Source organism: Miscanthus floridulus, chromosome 5 (genome assembly GCF_019320115.1).
Source record: "Miscanthus floridulus cultivar M001 chromosome 5, ASM1932011v1, whole genome shotgun sequence".
In the NCBI taxonomy this organism is placed as follows: Eukaryota; Viridiplantae; Streptophyta; class Magnoliopsida; order Poales; family Poaceae; genus Miscanthus; species Miscanthus floridulus.
This window is the reverse complement of record NC_089584.1, coordinates 135,553,737-135,572,844: the sequence shown is the minus strand read 5'-3', so window position 1 is coordinate 135,572,844 and position 19,108 is coordinate 135,553,737. Positions and strand designations below refer to the sequence as shown.

At 46.5% G+C, this 19,108-nt stretch overlaps 3 protein-coding genes and 1 pseudogene across 3 annotated transcripts; 1 reads left to right on the top strand and 3 right to left on the bottom strand.

Annotated features, from left to right (window-relative positions):
• Positions 1-1,690: 1,690 nt before the first annotated feature.
• On the bottom strand, positions 1,691-5,651 carry LOC136455420 (uncharacterized; annotated as a pseudogene).
• Positions 5,652-5,790: 139 nt separating this feature from the next.
• LOC136450888 (dirigent protein 23-like) lies at positions 5,791-7,528 on the bottom strand. Its single transcript, XM_066451550.1, has one exon. It carries the CDS (start codon positions 7,396-7,398, stop codon positions 6,784-6,786), a length of 615 nt encoding a protein of 204 aa, XP_066307647.1. The 5' UTR covers positions 7,399-7,528; the 3' UTR covers positions 5,791-6,783.
• Positions 7,529-7,664: 136 nt separating this feature from the next.
• LOC136450887 (uncharacterized) lies at positions 7,665-11,836 on the top strand. The gene is made up of 3 exons (XM_066451548.1): positions 7,665-8,504; positions 11,166-11,478; positions 11,586-11,836. Exons 1-3 carry the CDS (start codon positions 8,169-8,171, stop codon positions 11,630-11,632), a joined length of 696 nt encoding a protein of 231 aa, XP_066307645.1. The 5' UTR covers positions 7,665-8,168; the 3' UTR covers positions 11,633-11,836.
• Positions 11,837-16,955: 5,119 nt separating this feature from the next.
• Positions 16,956-18,694, bottom strand: LOC136450886 (dirigent protein 23-like). Its single transcript, XM_066451547.1, has one exon. The coding sequence runs from the start codon at positions 18,562-18,564 to the stop codon at positions 17,950-17,952; it is 615 nt and encodes a 204-aa protein (XP_066307644.1). The 5' UTR covers positions 18,565-18,694; the 3' UTR covers positions 16,956-17,949.
• Positions 18,695-19,108: the final 414 nt, after the last annotated feature.

Below are 19,108 nucleotides of genomic sequence, written 5' to 3'. Positions count from 1 at the left end.
TGAGACCTCCCACTAGCTAGAAGTAACTTATCCATTGTAATCGTATTCTGTACTCCATATTATCAACAGTGAAAAAGGGCACCGCCTCCCGGTCGTTCTCCGGGGCAGTTGTCAATCCGCGTGGTCTTGTTCGTGTTCATTCGATTGATCTCATGTTTTCTTAGGATAGCCACCGATCAAAGGTTCGTGATTGTGTTCCTGGCGTCCACAAGGCCTCCTTCCCTGGCTCGTACGACGACGACGAACAGGTGGTGGAGGAGAGCGCTGATGTGGCGCAAGACCTGGACTGGGCGGCCGACGACGAGGTGGCTCAAAACCAGGGCGCGTCGAAGGGCAGATTCGCGGTGCTCTGCACGCCAGGGCACCGGAGCCGGCGGCCGCGGCTTTGGTCGGCGGCGAGAAGCGAGCGCCGCTCGACCTCGTGACAGTGATCGACGTCAGCAACAGTATGCGTGGCCAGAAGCTGTTTCTGGTCGTGCAGGCCGTGTCGTACTGTCGTTCGTCATCCACAACCTCGGACCGGGCGGACCGCCTCGGCGCGTCGTTTCCTTCTCGAATGCGCGACCCGCGTCCCGAGTGCTCCGGGGAAGCGCGCCGTGTCCGTGTGGCCGCCAAGGTCCTCGATGATCGCCGGCAAACGAACGCCGTGGCGGCACGTCGATTTTGTACTCACGGCCACCGTCAACCGGGCGCGGGCGCCGATCTCCAAAAGCCGGATTCTGCCAGCCTGAATATCTACAAGATGTGCGTAGATGGCGAAGGCTTCTAGAATGGTCCGAGCCGGGCCGGCCTCCAGCGCGCGTCGTGAACGCTCACATACATGCATTGCTATACTGTCTCTAGCCGGAAGCACTTGCATTGCTATACTAGCTTAGCACATCGTGAACGCTCACATACATGCATGAAACCGTATCACATAAAGCTCGTACACTTGCTAGCTTCTTCTTTTTCTCCCGATTTCTCGCTCGTATGATCGATCAAGCCATCCATCAAACTAGTGCCATGCCCCCGCCAGTTCGTGTTCTAGCTCATATGTTGGCAGCGGATTCAATTCTCGCGCCGTATATCGCTCCGCGTATACATACGACGTACGACTTACTTAGAGAGAAATACATGGACGCCATAAAGCTGTCCAGATATGTGCAGCGTGAGTTCAGATACGCATTTGCTAGCATGTATGCACGTTTGTTTTCATGCAGCTAGCTAGTTGCTAGTTTGCTTGCTTCTTATTTTCTTCTCCATTTAATTAGCGCACGTGAATATACATGCACATATTGCCTATTTATTTTTCTTCTCCTCAAGCAGTACAAAATGCTTCTCATTAATTAATAGCAAATATATATGCATACACATGTGAGAAATCTTTTGTACAAAATCTCGTCAAACACTCAACGGACAGCATAAGCTCACACATGAGCGGCGGCCACGACAACCGTGAGCCAGCGTCCACGTTCGAGGTGCTGCGGAAGTTGGTGGCACAAGAGGAACAACCAACTTTTGTGTGGCTCTCAGAAACGAGGGCATTTTAGACTTTTCGTATCACGGTTTGACATTGTTAAAGGTAAAAGTGGATGGAAGGGTGTAGAAGATAAAAAAAAAATAACGCAGTGACACCTGTCAAACTTTTTAATAATTTATAGATAATTGTAATATTTTATAACGGCATACGTGTAAAGGACTCGAAGTTCTGCTAGGAAACTGGAGCAAACTTGGCGTACGGTGGCCAGTACAGGTGAATCTCCAACTTGTACATGACCCTTGGGCCATCCTAGTCCACCGGCGACGACTGGACGTACCCCTCCGTGTAAAGAAAATCGCCGGTGCCGCCCACCACCGGATACACCGACGGCTTGGTGTTGTGGGAGCCCCCGAGGACGGAGACGGAGCCCCTGTAGCCGCGGTGGTGGAGCGAGATCTTGGCCGCCAGCAGGTTGTGCAGCCCGTCGAAGCTCGTCGTGGTGGCCGTCCCCTCCATCACGCCGGCCACTGTCGTTGTGCAGGGTCAGGTCGTCGCGGAAGACGTAGATGCTGCCGAAGGGCCTGGTGGTGTCGCTGGAGGGGGCGCCTTCGTCGCCGGTGACCACGACGTACCCGGTCTCGTTCAGCCTGTCGTGCTGGTACACGGTGAAGATCTCGATCTTGCCGGCCATTGTTGTCGCATGTCGCAGCCGATACAGGAGAGAATCGGTGAAGCTGGAGCTGGTAAACGAACCATGGAATCAGGCATAGCAGCAAGGTTTTAGTACTCGTAGCCATGGTGATTGTTTGGATTGCCACCTGACCTTTTTTTTAGAGTTCCAAGGCGGATGGCGGCCGTCTCGGTTCGTTAAATCTCACCGGATTGCAACCTGACTTTTACCTGACGTAGGGTGTTTGATGCATGGCATCGGTAGCTTGTTTCTTGGTGTGCTCAAGTGTCAACTTTCTAGGAGCATTTACATATTTACCACTATTACGGTGCACCCAAACCGTGGGCACCCGCAGCGCCACGTCGCCCGTTAACCTGCGAACCGTCAGATCGAGCAATCAGGCGATCTGGACCGTCCGATCGGGGTCCAAGCGGGTCTCTCACCCGTTGAGCCGTCAACCCGGAGGGTCACGAATCGTCGCGAACCCACTCTCGGGCGACTCCCGCACCTCCCTCTCCTCCCAGCGCGGGCGTTGCGTTCCAGGCCATCTCGGCGCGGGTGAGGGCCCCAGCGGCCCTGGCGACCCCGGCGCAGGCGGGGTGCGGGCACGGCGGACCCGGCCGCTCCGGTCCCGGCCATCCCGGCGCGGGCGGGGGCCCCAGCGGCCCCGGCGACCCCGGCGTGACCGGCGGTGCGGCCGTGACGGCTCCGGCCACCCCGGAGCCATCCCGGCGCGGGTGGGGCCCCCAGCGGCCGCGACGACCCCGGCGTAGACAGGGTGCGGGCGCGGCGGCCTCTCCGCTCCCTTCCTTACCCTCCTCGCCGACACTTGCGGGCGGCTTCCTGCGCTGTGCGCTGGGAGGCGAGGGCGGCAGCATCTCTGTTCGCCGTGGCGGGAACCAGGCCTTGAGCGCTTGGTGTTCGACCGACGGAATCCCGCGCAGGAGGGCTGTCCCCTGCAACTCATTCGTCAGGCTAGGCCAAGGTATTTGAGTTGCTCAGAGAAATGGCGAGGCACAACGATGGGGCTTATTAATGGTACATTCTTCAGAATGTAATTGAGGATGCGTTTGTTTTCTTCTCTGTTTAATCGTCATGCTTGAGCCTTGAGATGCACGAGTGTGAAACGCTCGGGTCATGCATTGAGGTGTACTGCAGTAACCTGGATCTACACATCCCATAGAAAAATCCTCCTCACCCTGATCCATTCCTTAACAAGCTACAACTAGTAGAGATATATATTCTTTTCTTCATGATGATGAATCTGTAGGATCAGTAGTTTGTTGTCAGGTTGTATAATTCATTGTAAACTGGTGGTCGAACAAAACGTTGACTAATGTGGATCCTAAAATGACTTTTAGTTTCGGGTTCGAAGAAAACAATAGCACAGTTATGAACCTTTTTTAATCAAACAATTTAGGATCAATATTAATTTAAAAAATTTATAAAAGATGAAAATAGAAAATATATTATTTTTTCAGAATTTCCAGCAAGTTTTTAGTCGTTTGTGAATTTCCTTCTTGCTTACACTATGATGTATTACCAGTATGATTATATTATTTCCCTAATGCTCCTACTCGATTTGTTGATATTATATGCAGCAATTGATTGTTCAAAGTGTGATTAAACTATTGAACAAGCATGGTGATAGTATTTTCTTCTTTTTTTGTTCGTTCATGTGTTTGAAACGATTTTACATGATTAAATCATATTAGCAGCCTTATTTGCATTTGGGTGGCATTGTTCTGTATTGTACTATAGAGCACATTACTGCAACTTGTGTGAATTTCTTCATTAGTTAAAATCATCCATTTTGGGCTCAGCAAAATACATATAAGTAAGTTAAAATCATGTTCTAACAAAAATGTTTCCATAGAAACCTTATGTGGTCTAATTATGTAAACCAATCTCTGAATTGTAGGAAGTTTGGTGCAAGCGGTAGAGTCTTACCGCCTGTGACCGGAAGGTCCTGGGTTCGAGTCGCGGTCTCCTCGCATTGCACAGGCGAGGGTAAGGCTTGCCACTGACACCCTTCCCCAGACCCCTCACAGAGCGGGAGCTCTCTGCACTGGGTACGCCCTTAGAAACCTTATGTGGTCTAATTATGTAAACCGATCTCTGAATTGTAGGAAGTTTTGCTGCCTGTACTCATTAGGTTGGCTTGGCATACCCTGTAAATCATTGTCAAGGTCAGAGGCCACGACCTTAGTAAGCCAAATGGCATCATCCATTGTGGCTTGACCCAAGGAGTTCAAGGACAGATCATTGACACCCATTCTAGGGTGTGCTCCTGAGTGCAATACGAGGTTTATTATGGTTGAAATGCAGCCTCCATCATTGCTATTTGCCAACACACCTTCCTGACTGGGCTATATATCACTTGACCAGCTGAGCTGTCATCCATGATATAGGAGACAAGTGTATAGTGCACACTGTTGTAGATCTTCAAACTTGCTTAGCACCACAATATGTGGAACACTTTTGGCTAGGAAATAATTGTGTCAATAGATGTGGGATTGCAGCTTTCAGAAATGTAGAGCTTGCAGCAGATAAATTTGGAGCGCTTCATGCTTGGCTTTGTTGTTTCCTGTGGAGCAAGTGAACAGGATAGCAATCAGGTTAGCATATTTAAGGCTTTCTAAGTAGCTATGAGACTGGTTAATAGGAAAATGATACAATCAGGGAAAATATTTTGTGGCATAAACTAATCACAAATGGCAGCCTCTGAAAAACAAATTAGAAATAAAGAAAAGGAAAGGAAAATTTGACGAAATTGTGCTATCAAAGTCAGTTTAATACGACAAAACAAATTCATAAGTAATAAGTTTAAGTGAAGTGGTAAGAGGTATTACTGAGTTACTGCCCCTAATCTATTGATTACCTGGCCAGACGAGTGAAAGCTTCAGGTTAATTCTTCAGTTTTGACTCAATGTTTCTACAGAGCTAATGTATGTGGGCTAAAGATAAATTACTCTGTTTTTGTGATCTACAGCCTGAATAATTTGGAATGCATTTGAAGATGATAATGCAGGCAGCACAGAAACAGGAAATTTGCGACCAGGTGAGCATATATCAGCAGATTTCCTTCAGGTGGGTCTAGGATCAGGAAGTCGAGGTGGGCTTCGAATGCTGTATCATTTTTTCTGTTGACCAGCAGCATCCATCCATCTAATCTATTGCATCATATTCAGCAACCTTTGCCTCTTACACAATGAGGCATGCCAACTAATACGATTTTCCATTTTACAAAGTTCTCATCCAGTACTGTTTCTTGAGCCTCATCAATTCCAAGAATCTATATACATTTGTCTTTATTGTGCTAGTAACTATCAGTTAACTGCAATCCATCAATAGATTGAGATTATTTGGATTTGCTTGTTTCGCTTATAATATCAGAAAAAAAACAGCTTCCTATAGTTTGATTTGGTAATCTGTATATGACACCTCACTTACATTTAAGAGAAAACTTAACGTGTTTCCCTGCTGAAGTAAAAAACAACGGTTAATCTTTTTGCCCTTACTAAAATTGCAATACTTTTAACATACCTTTTGCAATTGGCACATCGATCTCATAGAATAAAGCACAGTAGTTAATGTTTTCTTAAGGTACTAGCAGTACTTTTAACATCCCTTCAGTTACAAATCTTTGATGGACATCGAGCAGGACTATGTTGATCTCTACGCACCAAGCTCTACCATCCGTCCACGCGGACAATTCATAGGTTCCACCTTGATACAAGATCTCCACTGGGTTACCTCAAACAGTCAAATTGGCGCCGCGTTAACGTAATACGGGCTCGCCTCTCCACTGGGCAAGCTCAAGGTGGCGCGGCAACGCCACGCAAGTTTTCTAGTCATATAGAAGGATTGGAGCTATCCCCTCCGTCCCAAAATTAAAAATAAAAATCTCGCTACCCGAGTCAAACACATAAGGGTGTGATTGGATCCATTAGTTGCTAATAACTATCTAGCTAAATAGGTGACAACTAATATTAGCTTCTATTAGCTAGTTTGGTCCAACTAGTGAAATAATTATTAGCTATGCACTCAACTAACAATTACCTAAACTATTTGCTAGACTTATTTGAATTTAAGGAGGTAATTATTAGCAGCTAACTATCATCTTCTTAGATCCAAATAAGACCTAAGTTTATGACAATTGAGCGCAGGTGCCTGAATTTTAGTTTTCTTTCAGACGACGGTTATTGCATATATTTTATATTAAAGTTGCAATTTTTAGATACAATCTGCAATTTTTTGTTCCGAGAATAAAAAAAATGTTAGACAAAAACACAAGACTAACAAAATCTGATATTTGTTGGCAATTTAACAATTTACAACTATTTCTATAGTTAGACAAGGATAAAAATTTGATATATTAGGACACAAAGATAAATGACAAATCACAAAAGTGATAATTTACTTGTTTTAATTGGTAGTATAAGAGTGTTGTCTGAAATCATCTCAAAATTCAGACATATGAAATATAGGAGAAAATCATCAACGCAAACTATGGTTTTGTATATATAAGAAAAAGGCATCAAATTATTGTTCAACTTTATTATGATCTAAGATTAGATAAAGATTCACGCCGTGTTCAAAAAAAAAAGAATAAAATGAGCACACTTGTAGGCCGTTGCAATAGCTATACTATTCACGCTTTATGCGGAACCGTAGCGTAGTGGGCATACGGAGGCCAGTACAAGTGAAGCTCCATCTTATACGTCACCGTCCGTCCCCGCAAGTCCACCGGCGACGACCGGACGTATCCCAGCGCGTACGCGAAGTCGCCGGTGCCACCGACCACCGGGTAGTCGGACGGCTTGGTGTTGTAGGTGCCGCCAAGGACGGAGACGGATCCCCGGTGGCCGCGGTGGTGGACCGTGATCTTGGCCAGCGACAGGCTCTGCAGCCCGTCGAGGCTGGTGGTGATGGAGCTCCCCTCCGCGACGCCGGCCACCGGGGAGGCCCTGTCCGCGCGCACCGTCAGGTCGTCGCGGAAGACGTAGATGGTGCCGAAGGGCGTGGTGGTCTGGCTGACGCCCGCGCCCGCGACGCCGTCCACCACGATGTAGCCGGTCTTGTTGATGGTCTCGTGCTGGTACAGCGTGAAGCTGAGCGTCTTCCCGCGCCCGTCTCGTCGGCTCTCGGTTTTGTTGTGCGACGTCGTCGCAGCTGCTACAGGCGGGATCTGAAACTGGAGGCGGTGGAGAAAGGCGACCAGCAGGCAGAGCAGCAAGCTCCTGGCAGCACTCGTCGTAGCTGCCATGGCAAGCCGAGAGATCGATCGCTACCTGATTAGTGTAACTGACTTAGCTAGCTTATCGTGGAGTTTGGAGCTTTTATGCACTGCAGCCTGGCAGCCAGGATGGACTAGCGAGCGATTCTCAAACAGCTGATCTTGACGAATTATTAAAGTTAGTCTTAAAGAAAAATTGACGGATCGAGACACAGGACATTCGGTCGCCGTCGGAGTAGACCTGAACATCTAGATGCAGACTTTCGGTGGACGATACCGTTCTTTCTCTGTGTGAACTCTGAAGACTCGCGACCGGACGTGTGACGTCCTGACCTCAACTGCGGCTGCGTAAGTGATGCGGTTGCCACCGGACTGCCGTGGCGTATATGCTAGGGCGTTCGAACTTTTCTTTTCATCTTCTCTCTTTTTGGTGAGAGGAGTTCTTTTTCTTTAGAACAGTGAGAAGAGTTCTTTTCCTAGGCCCAAGCAGATCTGTGGGCCTGTGGCCTTGCTCGAGACCAACAGCAATTTCTGGCTAAGCCTGTGTAGGGCTAGCAAGCCCATAATGGAAGACCGGCCCGATCCAAGACCAAGATTCGAAGAGGCCCATCTGTCTAAATCCGCTTTCTCTCCTTGTTAGCGAGTAAACACGCCGTCGTGCGTCATTGCTTACACGCCAGTGACAACACGACGCGGGCCGGCAAACCGAACCGATTCCGGCGGAGGCCGGAAGATTCGTATTGCTGCGCGTCTAGAGTTTGGACTTTGGACCCCGTCCCCGTGCGACCAACCAAACCCCAATGTTTTTCAGGCGCCCTCCAATCATTTCTCTCGCGCTGCTCTGCTCCCCACGGACCACGGGGCACCACCACAAACCTGACGCGACGCACGCGCGCAAAATCCAGCGAAGCGAGCGCGACGACATAATGGGGCAGAGCCAGGGCAGAGCCAGAGCGGGCAGAGCCAAACCAGAGACGCGGCACGCGACGCGGGAGGGCGAGGAGGGCGAGGAGCAGCGGCGGCGGCGCGGCGACATCACGAGGCCACAGCCAGACGCAACAGCCGAGGAGGGGCAGAGGCGACCGCCGAGAAGCCTGGCCACCATGGACACCTTCTTCCTATCGCATGGCCACCAGGTCCGTTCGATGCCCACCTACCACCCTTCTCTGTCTTCAAATCCCCGCGAATCCGTTGGGAAGCCTCGCGTTTAAGATGACCCAGCGCATCAAAATTGGGTTTAGGATAGGCAACATTGCGGCTCGTCTGGATTTATCAGCGAGTTCTTTGTCTTCCTCTGCGCATGGGAAAGGTCAAAATCGGAAGTTTCCTCATTCGTATACAACAGCTAATGGCTTAGCAGTGCTTTTGAGTTACCCCATCAGATCATGGTCCATGTGTTAGTATTGATCTCCCACCAGTTAGGCCCAACGGCCTAACTGGGCCTTGTCCTCGCGCCCTGATCGGAGGCACCCAACCCTACATGGTTGGTGGGCCTCCGTCGCACAGCACTATAAAGGAAAGATGGGGGCCGGGGCTCGCAGTACGAGGTTCACCGCGCCGCTAGTCACCCCACCGACATCCTGAACCCTAACCCTTCAACAACTACGGCGTTTGACGGTTTGCCACTTATCACCTATCTCTCAATCTCTCTCTGTGAAATCCGAATGATCTATTACTGTACTAAGAATCCCGATCCGATGAACATACCTAAGAACTCTAAATGTAACAATGGCATCAGAGCCAAGGTTCGACAAGAAATCAAACCAATATGATGCGGATCGGGAAAGAAAACAGAAAAACCGAACTCTAAGACCTAACCCCATCACTAATCGGTTCAATCCGAGAAGAAAGAAAAGGAACCCTACCATCTAGATCTCGAATCACACAAAAGGTAAACACGGATCGGGGAAATCGGGTTCAACCGAACCCTAACCCTAGATCCCCTTTTCGGGTGAACGAGTGAGAAGAAAAGAAAGAAGAAAGAAATCAAATCCGAAAGGGGAAGGGGAAAAGAACAAGAGGCGGCACACTGAAACCCTAACCCTAATCCCATTCGGATGAACAAGCCAAAAGAACACAGTAAAAAACCCCATTCCCAAACCCTAACCCTAATTCCCGTGCGTAGGAATGGGGAAGAAAGGGGACGGGGAAGAACGAGAAAAGAAAGAACACGCCGTTCGTCGGGGATAAACTACCACCGGCGTGGAAGAAGAAGAAGAAGCGCACCGGCTTTTTTCGCCGGCGCTGGAGAAGAAACCGAGCCGATGCGCCCGGGCTCGGCCAAGAAAGCGCCGCGGCTAGGCCGCTCGACGGCGGCGTGCTCACCCGTTGGGGAGCACGCGCGCCGGCGAGGGGGCCAGCGACGGCGCCAAAGCCCGCTCCGGTTTTCCTCGCTCGCGGCTGCTCGGCGGTGACCGTCTCCGCTGCGGCTGAGAAGAGGCAAGCAGCGAGGAGAGAGAGAGGGGAAGAGCCGAATGCCTAGGGTTTCTAGGGCGTCGGCCGCGGCGGCGTTTTGATCAGCGCGAAACAGCCGCTCGGCCGTCGGATCGACACGAACGGCCGCGATACGCTGGGCCAACTCGCCGGCCCAGGCGGGAGGAGGCGCGCGCGGCGCTTTGCCGGCCCAGGCCCAGGTTGCGGCCTGGGTGCGGCCTGTGCGCGCGAGGCAAGCCGGGCCGAGCCGGTTCAGCGCGTCTTGGGCCGCGCTGGGCTAAAAAATGAAAGAAGAACAAGAAATTTTTTTTTCTTATTATTTTCCAGAAACAATTTTGAATGCATATTTTGATGAATTTGAATGATTTTGATACAATTTTCTGTGCAAATTTTATCCAATGATATTTTGCCCAGAAAACAATGAATTTTTTTAGTGCTTCTAGAAAATAATAACATGAAAAGATTATTAATGTTTCCGCTGTGCATGATAATTATTGTTCTCTTTAATTAAATTTGAACCAACGGGATAGTTTAATTTTTAAGAGAAATGAATTTCTGATAATTTTGATGCAATTATGATATTGTTATTTTCTGACCAACGTTGTTAATAACAAATATTATAATTTTTGATCCATGAGAAATTGTGCATTAATTTTACTTCTGCCCAACGGTGATGTAAAATATTTTGTATGGATGAATTATAAGTTTTAATTTGACCAACGTTGAGTTAAAAGCATGAATTTTATGTATAAATGTTTCTTACTTACTCTGGTGTGATTTCAGGAGGCAAATGCATTGTGAACATTGCCAACATCCCGACACTCAACGGAACCAATCACCGTGTGTGGCGGGAGAAATATGAATTGGAACTTGCGTTGGGAGAGGTCGATTTTGCCATCACCTCACCGTGCCCTACTGAGCCAGAGGACCCGGTGAGAGGTGACAATGAATCTGACGCTGATTTCGCTTCTCGAAAGCGTGATCATGCTGAAATAAGAAAAAAATATGACCTTGAACATAGGCAATGGACTCTCTCCAACCGCAAGTGCCTGTTGGTAGCCAAAGCCACCATAGAAGAACAGATAAGGGGCTCAATCCCTGAATGTGCTACTGCTAAAGAATATCTTGAGAAAATCAAGAGTCAGTTTACTGGGTCTACCAAGGCCACAGCAAGTTCACTGATTAAGAAGCTTGTGAATGAGAAATTCACTGGTGGTAGCATAAGAGAGCATATTTTGAAGATAAACACTACGGCATCTAAGCTAAAAGAAATGAATTTGAAGGAGGAGGATTTCTTAATTCATTTGATTTTTGCTTCTTTGCCGAAAGAATATGACACCTTCATTGTGAACTATAATATGCAGCCTGAAAGATGGGGCATAGAAAGACTCATCTCAATGTGTGCTCAAGAAGAGGAGAGGATAAAGTCCTCACAAGGTGAATCTGCTCATTTTGTGAAGGACAACAAAAGAAAGAACTTTAATGGCAAGAATTCTAAACCACAAGGGAAACCTAAGTGGGATAAGTCCTCTTCCTCCAGTTCACAGGGAAAGAAACCCCAGGATTCTGAGAATCAGCAGTATGGTGGAGCTGAAAAAAATCAGTGCAAGCACTGCTTCAAGAAGGGACACTACAAGAGGGATTGTCCAGACTTCCTGAAATCTCTGCTAAAGAAAGGTGATGAATTTATTATATTTATAGATGAATCTCTGTATTTATGTTATGATAAATCCACTTGGTGGGTTGATTCAGGAGCAACTACTCATGTTGCAAATTCTTTACAGGGGTTAAGTGGGACGAGAACCTTGCAAAGAGGAGAAAGAACGATTAAAGTTGCAAATGGACTGCAAGCCAATGTTGAAGCCATTGGAGATTTTTCTTTAGAATTGAATAATGGTTTTGTGCTTAGACTTAAAGAAGTACTTTATGTTCCCTCCTTGCGTAGAAATTTGATAAGTGTTTCGAAACTTGATGATGATGGAATTGATTGCCATTTTGGTGATGGCAAGTGTAAGATACTGGTTAATAATAAATGTGTTGGTCTTGCCTTTCGACAAGACAAGCTTTATTTATTATCTCTTGCTGAGAATGCGAACAATGTATGTGATGAGAATGTGAATGATTCCCCATCTACGGATGTAACTAAGAAGCGGAAGAGAATTGATACTGTCTCTTCGAAATTATGGCATTGTCGCTTGGGCCATATTTCGAGGGGGAGAATGGAACGATTGGTTAAGGAATCAATTCTCCCGCACTTAGAATTTTCAGATTTAGAGCAATGTATTGATTGCATCAAAGGAAAGTATGTCAAGAAAATTAAGAAAGATGCCAAACGAAGCACAGGAATTTTAGAAATAATCCACACAGATATATGTGGTCCTTTTCCTATGAAAAGTGTGGATGGTTATGACTCGTTTATAACATTCACAGACGACTACTCTCGTTATGGCAATATTTATCCAATTAAAGAAAGATCGGAAGCATTGGATAAATTCAAAATATTTAAAGCTGAAGTTGAAAACCAGCACAATAAGAAAATAAAGATAGTACGATCAGACCGAGGTGGAGAGTACTATAGGCGACATACCCCATATGGCTAAATTCCTGGACCATTTGCAAGGTTCCTACAGGAAAATGGCATAGTTGCTCAGTACTCCACACCGGGGGAGCCTCAGCAGAATGGAGTGGCTGAAAGACGTAATCGTACCTTAATGAATATGGTAAGAAGCATGATGAGTTACTCCACATTACCGATTAGTTTATGGATGGAGGCACTGAAAACCGCCATTCACATACTTAATCGAGTACCAAGTAAATCGGTGCCTAAAACACCGTATGAATTATGGACAGGAAGGGAACCCTCACTTAACCATTTGCGTGTGTGGGGCTGTCCAGCTGAGGCAAAAGTGTTTAACCCGAACATAGGAAAGTTAGACTCCAAGACAGCCAGCTGCCATTTTATTGGCTATCCAGAAAGATCGAAAGGATATCGCTTCTTTTGTCCTGACAGATATACGAAGATTGTAGAAACAAGACACGCTGTGTTCTTGGAGGATAACATGATCAGGGGGAGCGTGGTAGCACGAGAAATCAGCCTACAGGAGAAGCGGGTACATGTACCCACTCCGATGGTTAAAGAACCATTCTTCACGCTACCTGCTGTTGTTGCACCGACAGTGCAGGACACTGTAGTGCCAACACCTGTTGCAAGTTCTCCCGTGGCGATAATGAATGAACATGAGGAACCTGTCCTTGAGGAACCTATCCTTGAGGAAACTATAGAACCAAATGTTGCACATGAGGAAGAACTACAACAGCCCAATGTGGAACAAGTGCCGGAGACACCTAGAAGGTCTCAAAGAATAAGAAGAACAGCTATTACTGATGACTATGAAGTTTATGAAACTGAAGAATGTCAGATGGGGGACGATCCCACCTCATTTGAAGAAGCCATGAGAAGCGACCACTCATCAAAATGGCTTAAGGCCATGGAAGATGAATTGAAATCAATGAGTACCAATAAAGTTTGGGACTTAGAAAATATTCCTAAAGGAGCCAAAACAGTAGGCTGTAAATGGGTCTACAAAACGAAATATGACTCCCAAGGGAATATAGAAAGATTTAAAGCGCGACTCGTGGCGAAAGGCTTCACGCAAAGAGAAAGGATTGATTACAATGAGACGTTTTCTCCAGTCTCATGTAAAGATTCCTTCAGAATTATAATGGCACTTGTAGCCCACTATGACTTGGAGTTACATCAAATGGATGTAAAGACGGCTTTCCTAAATGGGGATTTGGAAGAAAATGTTTATATGGCACAACCGAAAGGTTTTGTCGTAAAAGGAAAGGAAAATATGGGATGCCGCCTAAAGAAATTAATTTACGGATTGAAGCAAGCTTCAAGACAGTGGTATTTGAAGTTTGATAGAACGATAAAAGTTTTTGGGTTTGAAGAAAATGTTGAGGACAATTGCGTTTATGCAAAGTTCAGGAATGGAAAGTACATATTCCTAATTTTGTATGTGGATGATATCTTGCTTGCTAGCAGTGATATCAATCTACTAATGGAAACGAAGAAATTCTTGTCCTCGAACTTTGATATGAAAGATCTCGGTGAGGCCTCGTTCGTTTTAGAAATAGAGATTCACCGAGACAGGAGAAAAGGGGTTCTAGGATTATCGCAAAAGGCATACATAGAAAAGGTCCTGAAGAAATTTAGTATGCATGCGTGCAGTCCTTCACCTGCTCCTATAGTCAAGGGCGATAGATTTGGGGAACATCAGTGTCCCAAGAACCAATATGAAATTGACCGAATGAAAGCGGTACCGTATGCTTCAGCTGTTGGAAGTTTACAATATGCTCAAGTGTGTACACGCCCTGACTTAGCTTTTGTTACCGGGTTACTTGACAGATATCAAAAGAATACAGGAATTGAACATTGGAAATTAGTGAAGAAAGTCCTGCGTTATTTGCAGGGTACGAAAGGCCTCATGCTTACGTATAGAAGATCTGATTCCCTGCAGATAGAGGGGTATTCAGATTCTGATTATGCGGGAGACGAAAGAAAATCCACGTCAGGATATGTATTTACTCTCGCAGGAGGGGCTATATCGTGGAAAAGCTCCAAACAAACCGTAACTACATCCTCGACAATGTATGTCGAGTTTGTAGCATGCTATGAGGCAACGGGGCAGGTGAACTGGCTGAAGAAATTCATACCCGGATTGAAAGTGATTGATGATATAAATGAACCACTACGATTGTATTGTGATAACAATCCAGCGGTACAGTACGCTCACAACAATAGGTCAAGTGGTGCTGCCAAACACATTGACATAAAGTACTATGTTGTGAAAGATAAAGTTCGGGATCATATAATAAATCTTGAGCATATAAGTACAGAGAAAATGCTCGCGGATCCGCTCACAAAGGGCTTACCACCCAACGTGTTCAGAGAACACGTAGCCGACATGGGTTTAAGGGAAAGCCTGTGATTCCCGAACATACGAAGGGCCTAAAGAAAGTTTACATTTCAAAACGGAGAATTGTATTGTGGCTGTTAGTCTAACGGCACTAATTGCTGTGACGATGGGACAGTTCTATGCACTAATCTATGATGAAATAGGATGGAAGCAAGAAAAATATGAATTGAAAGTTTTGAGTATGAAATTAAAGAACGAAGAATAGATGAGAGATCAAGGGGAAGAATGTTAGTATTGATCTCCCACTAGTTAGGCCCAACGGCCTAACTGGGCCTTGTCCTCGCGCCCTGATCGGGGGCACCCAACCCTACATGGTTGGTGGGGCCCCATCGCACAGCGCTATAAAGTAAAGGTGGGGGCCGGGGCTCGCAGTACGAGGTTCACCGCGCCGCCAGTCACCCCACCGACATCCTAAACCCTAGACCCGATCGAAAGTAGGGGCGCTACCAGCGACGGGAAGTGCCACCGACGCCGGCAACGCCACCCGACGTTCACATCGCCGCCGAGGACGCCACAGCGCCGACTCACTCTCCACCGACCGTCGCTGCCGGCGCGCAGATGGCATCCGTCAACGAAACCCCGGCCGGAGCTTCAACAACTACGGCGTTTGACGGTTTGCCACTTATCACCTATCTCTCAATCTCTCTCTGTGAAATCCGAATGATCTATTACTGTACTAAGAATCCCGATCCGATGAACATACCTAAGAACTCTAAATGTAACAATGGCATCAGAGCCAAGGTTCGACAAGAAATCAAACCAATATGATGCGGATCGGGAAAGAAAACAGAAAAACCGAACTCTAAGACCTAACCCCATCACTAATCGGTTCAATCCGAGAAGAAAGAAAAGGAACCCTACCATCTAGATCTCGAATCACACAAAAGGTAAACACGGATCGGGGAAATCGGGTTCAACCGAACCCTAACCCTAGATCCCCTTTTCGGGTGAACGAGTGAGAAGAAAAGAAAGAAGAAAGAAATCAAATCCGAAAGGGGAAGGGGAAAAGAACAAGAGGCGGCACACTGAAACCCTAACCCTAATCCCATTCGGATGAACAAGCCAAAAGAACACAGTAAAAAACCCCATTCCCAAACCCTAACCCTAATTCCCGTGCGTAGGAATGGGGAAGAAAGGGGACGGGGAAGAACGAGAAAAGAAAGAACACGCCGTTCGTCGGGGATAAACTACCACCGGCGCGGAAGAAGAAGAAGAAGCGCACCGGCTTTTTTCGCCGGCGCTGGAGAAGAAACCGAGCCGATGCGCCCGGGCTCGGCCAAGAAATTGTGCTATCAAAGTCAGTTTAATACGACAAAACAAATTCATAAGTAATAAGTTTAAGTGAAGTGGTAAAAGGTATTACTGAGTTACTGCCCCTAATCTATTGATTACCTGGCCAGACGAGTGAAAGCTTCAGGTTAATTCTTCAGTTTTGACTCAATGTTTCTACAGAGCTAATGTATGTGGGCTAAAGATAAATTACTCTGTTTTTGTGATCTACAGCCTGAATAATTTGGAATGCATTTGAAGATGATAATGCAGGCAGCACAGAAACAGGAAATTTGCGACCAGGTGAGCATATATCAGCAGATTTCCTTCAGGTGGGTCTAGGATCAGGAAGTCGAGGTGGGCTTCGAATGCTGTATCATTTTTTCTGTTGACCAGCAGCATCCATCCATCTAATCTATTGCATCATATTCAGCAACCTTTGCCTCTTACACAATGAGGCATGCCAACTAATACGATTTTCCATTTTACAAAGTTCTCATCCAGTACTGTTTCTTGAGCCTCATCAATTCCAAGAATCTATATACATTTGTCTTTATTGTGCTAGTAACTATCAGTTAACTGCAATCCATCAATAGATTGAGATTATTTGGATTTGCTTGTTTCGCTTATAATATCAGAAAAAAAACAGCTTCCTATAGTTTGATTTGGTAATCTGTATATGACACCTCACTTACATTTAAGAGAAAACTTAACGTGTTTCCCTGCTGAAGTAAAAAACAACGGTTAATCTTTTTGCCCTTACTAAAATTGCAATACTTTTAACATACCTTTTGCAATTGGCACATCGATCTCATAGAATAAAGCACAGTAGTTAATGTTTTCTTAAGGTACTAGCAGTACTTTTAACATCCCTTCAGTTACAAATCTTTGATGGACATCGAGCAGGACTATGTTGATCTCTACGCACCAAGCTCTACCATCCGTCCACGCGGACAATTCATAGGTTCCACCTTGATACAAGATCTCCACTGGGTTACCTCAAACAGTCAAATTGGCGCCGCGTTAACGTAATACGGGCTCGCCTCTCCACTGGGCAAGCTCAAGGTGGCGCGGCAACGCCACGCAAGTTTTCTAGTCATATAGAAGGATTGGAGCTATCCCCTCCGTCCCAAAATTAAAAATAAAAATCTCGCTACCCGAGTCAAACACATAAGGGTGTGATTGGATCCATTAGTTGCTAATAACTATCTAGCTAAATAGGTGACAACTAATATTAGCTTCTATTAGCTAGTTTGGTCCAACTAGTGAAATAATTATTAGCTATGCACTCAACTAACAATTACCTAAACTATTTGCTAGACTTATTTGAATTTAAGGAGGTAATTATTAGCAGCTAACTATCATCTTCTTAGATCCAAATAAGACCTAAGTTTATGACAATTGAGCGCAGGTGCCTGAATTTTAGTTTTCTTTCAGACGACGGTTATTGCATATATTTTATATTAAAGTTGCAATTTTTAGATACAATCTGCAATTTTTTGTTCCGAGAATAAAAAAAATGTTAGACAAAAACACAAGACTAACAAAATCTGATATTTGTTGGCAATTTAACAATTTACAACTATTTCTATAGTTAGACAAGGATAAAAATTTGATATATTAGGACACAAAGATAAATGACAAATCACAAAAGTGATAATTTACTTGTTTTAATTGGTAGTATAAGAGTGTTGTCTGAAATCATCTCAAAATTCAGACATATGAAATATAGGAGAAAATCATCAACGCAAACTATGGTTTTGTATATATAAGAAAAAGGCATCAAATTATTGTTCAACTTTATTATGATCTAAGATTAGATAAAGATTCACGCCGTGTTCAAAAAAAAAAAGAATAAAATGAGCACACTTGTAGGCCGTTGCAATAGCTATACTATTCACGCTTTATGCGGAACCGTAGCGTAGTGGGCATACGGAGGCCAGTACAAGTGAAGCTCCATCTTATACGTCACCGTCCGTCCCCGCAAGTCCACCGGCGACGACCGGACGTATCCCAGCGCGTACGCGAAGTCGCCGGTGCCACCGACCACCGGGTAGTCGGACGGCTTGGTGTTGTAGGTGCCGCCAAGGACGGAGACGGATCCCCGGTGGCCGCGGTGGTGGACCGTGATCTTGGCCAGCGACAGGCTCTGCAGCCCGTCGAGGCTGGTGGTGATGGAGCTCCCCTCCGCGACGCCGGCCACCGGGGAGGCCCTGTCCGCGCGCACCGTCAGGTCGTCGCGGAAGACGTAGATGGTGCCGAAGGGCGTGGTGGTCTGGCTGACGCCCGCGCCCGCGACGCCGTCCACCACGATGTAGCCGGTCTTGTTGATGGTCTCGTGCTGGTACAGCGTGAAGCTGAGCGTCTTCCCGCGCCCGTCTCGTCGGCTCTCGGTTTTGTTGTGCGACGTCGTCGCAGCTGCTACAGGCGGGATCTGAAACTGGAGGCGGTGGAGAAAGGCGACCAGCAGGCAGAGCAGCAAGCTCCTGGCAGCACTCGTCGTAGCTGCCATGGCAAGCCGAGAGATCGATCGCTACCTGATTAGTGTAACTGACTTAGCTAGCTTATCGTGGAGTTTGGAGCTTTTATGCACTGCAGCCTGGCAGCCAGGATGGACTAGCGAGCGATTCTCAAACAGCTGATCTTGACGAATTATTAAAGTTAGTCTTAAAGAAAAATTGACGGATCGAGACACAGGACATTCGGTCGCCGTCGGAGTAGACCTGAACATCTAGATGCAGACTTTCGGTGGACGATACCGTTCTTTCTCTGTGTGAACTCTGAAGACTCGCGACCGGACGTGTGACGTCCTGACCTCAACTGCGGCTGCGTAAGTGATGCGGTTGCCACCGGACTGCCGTGGCGTATATGCTAGGGCGTTCGAACTTTTCTTTTCATCTTCTCTCTTTTTGGTGAGAGGAGTTCTTTTTCTTTAGAACAGTGAGAAGAGTTCTTTTCCTAGGCCCAAGCAGATCTGTGGGCCTGTGGCCTTGCTCGAGACCAACAGCAATTTCTGGCTAAGCCTGTGTAGGGCTAGCAAGCCCATAATGGAAGAC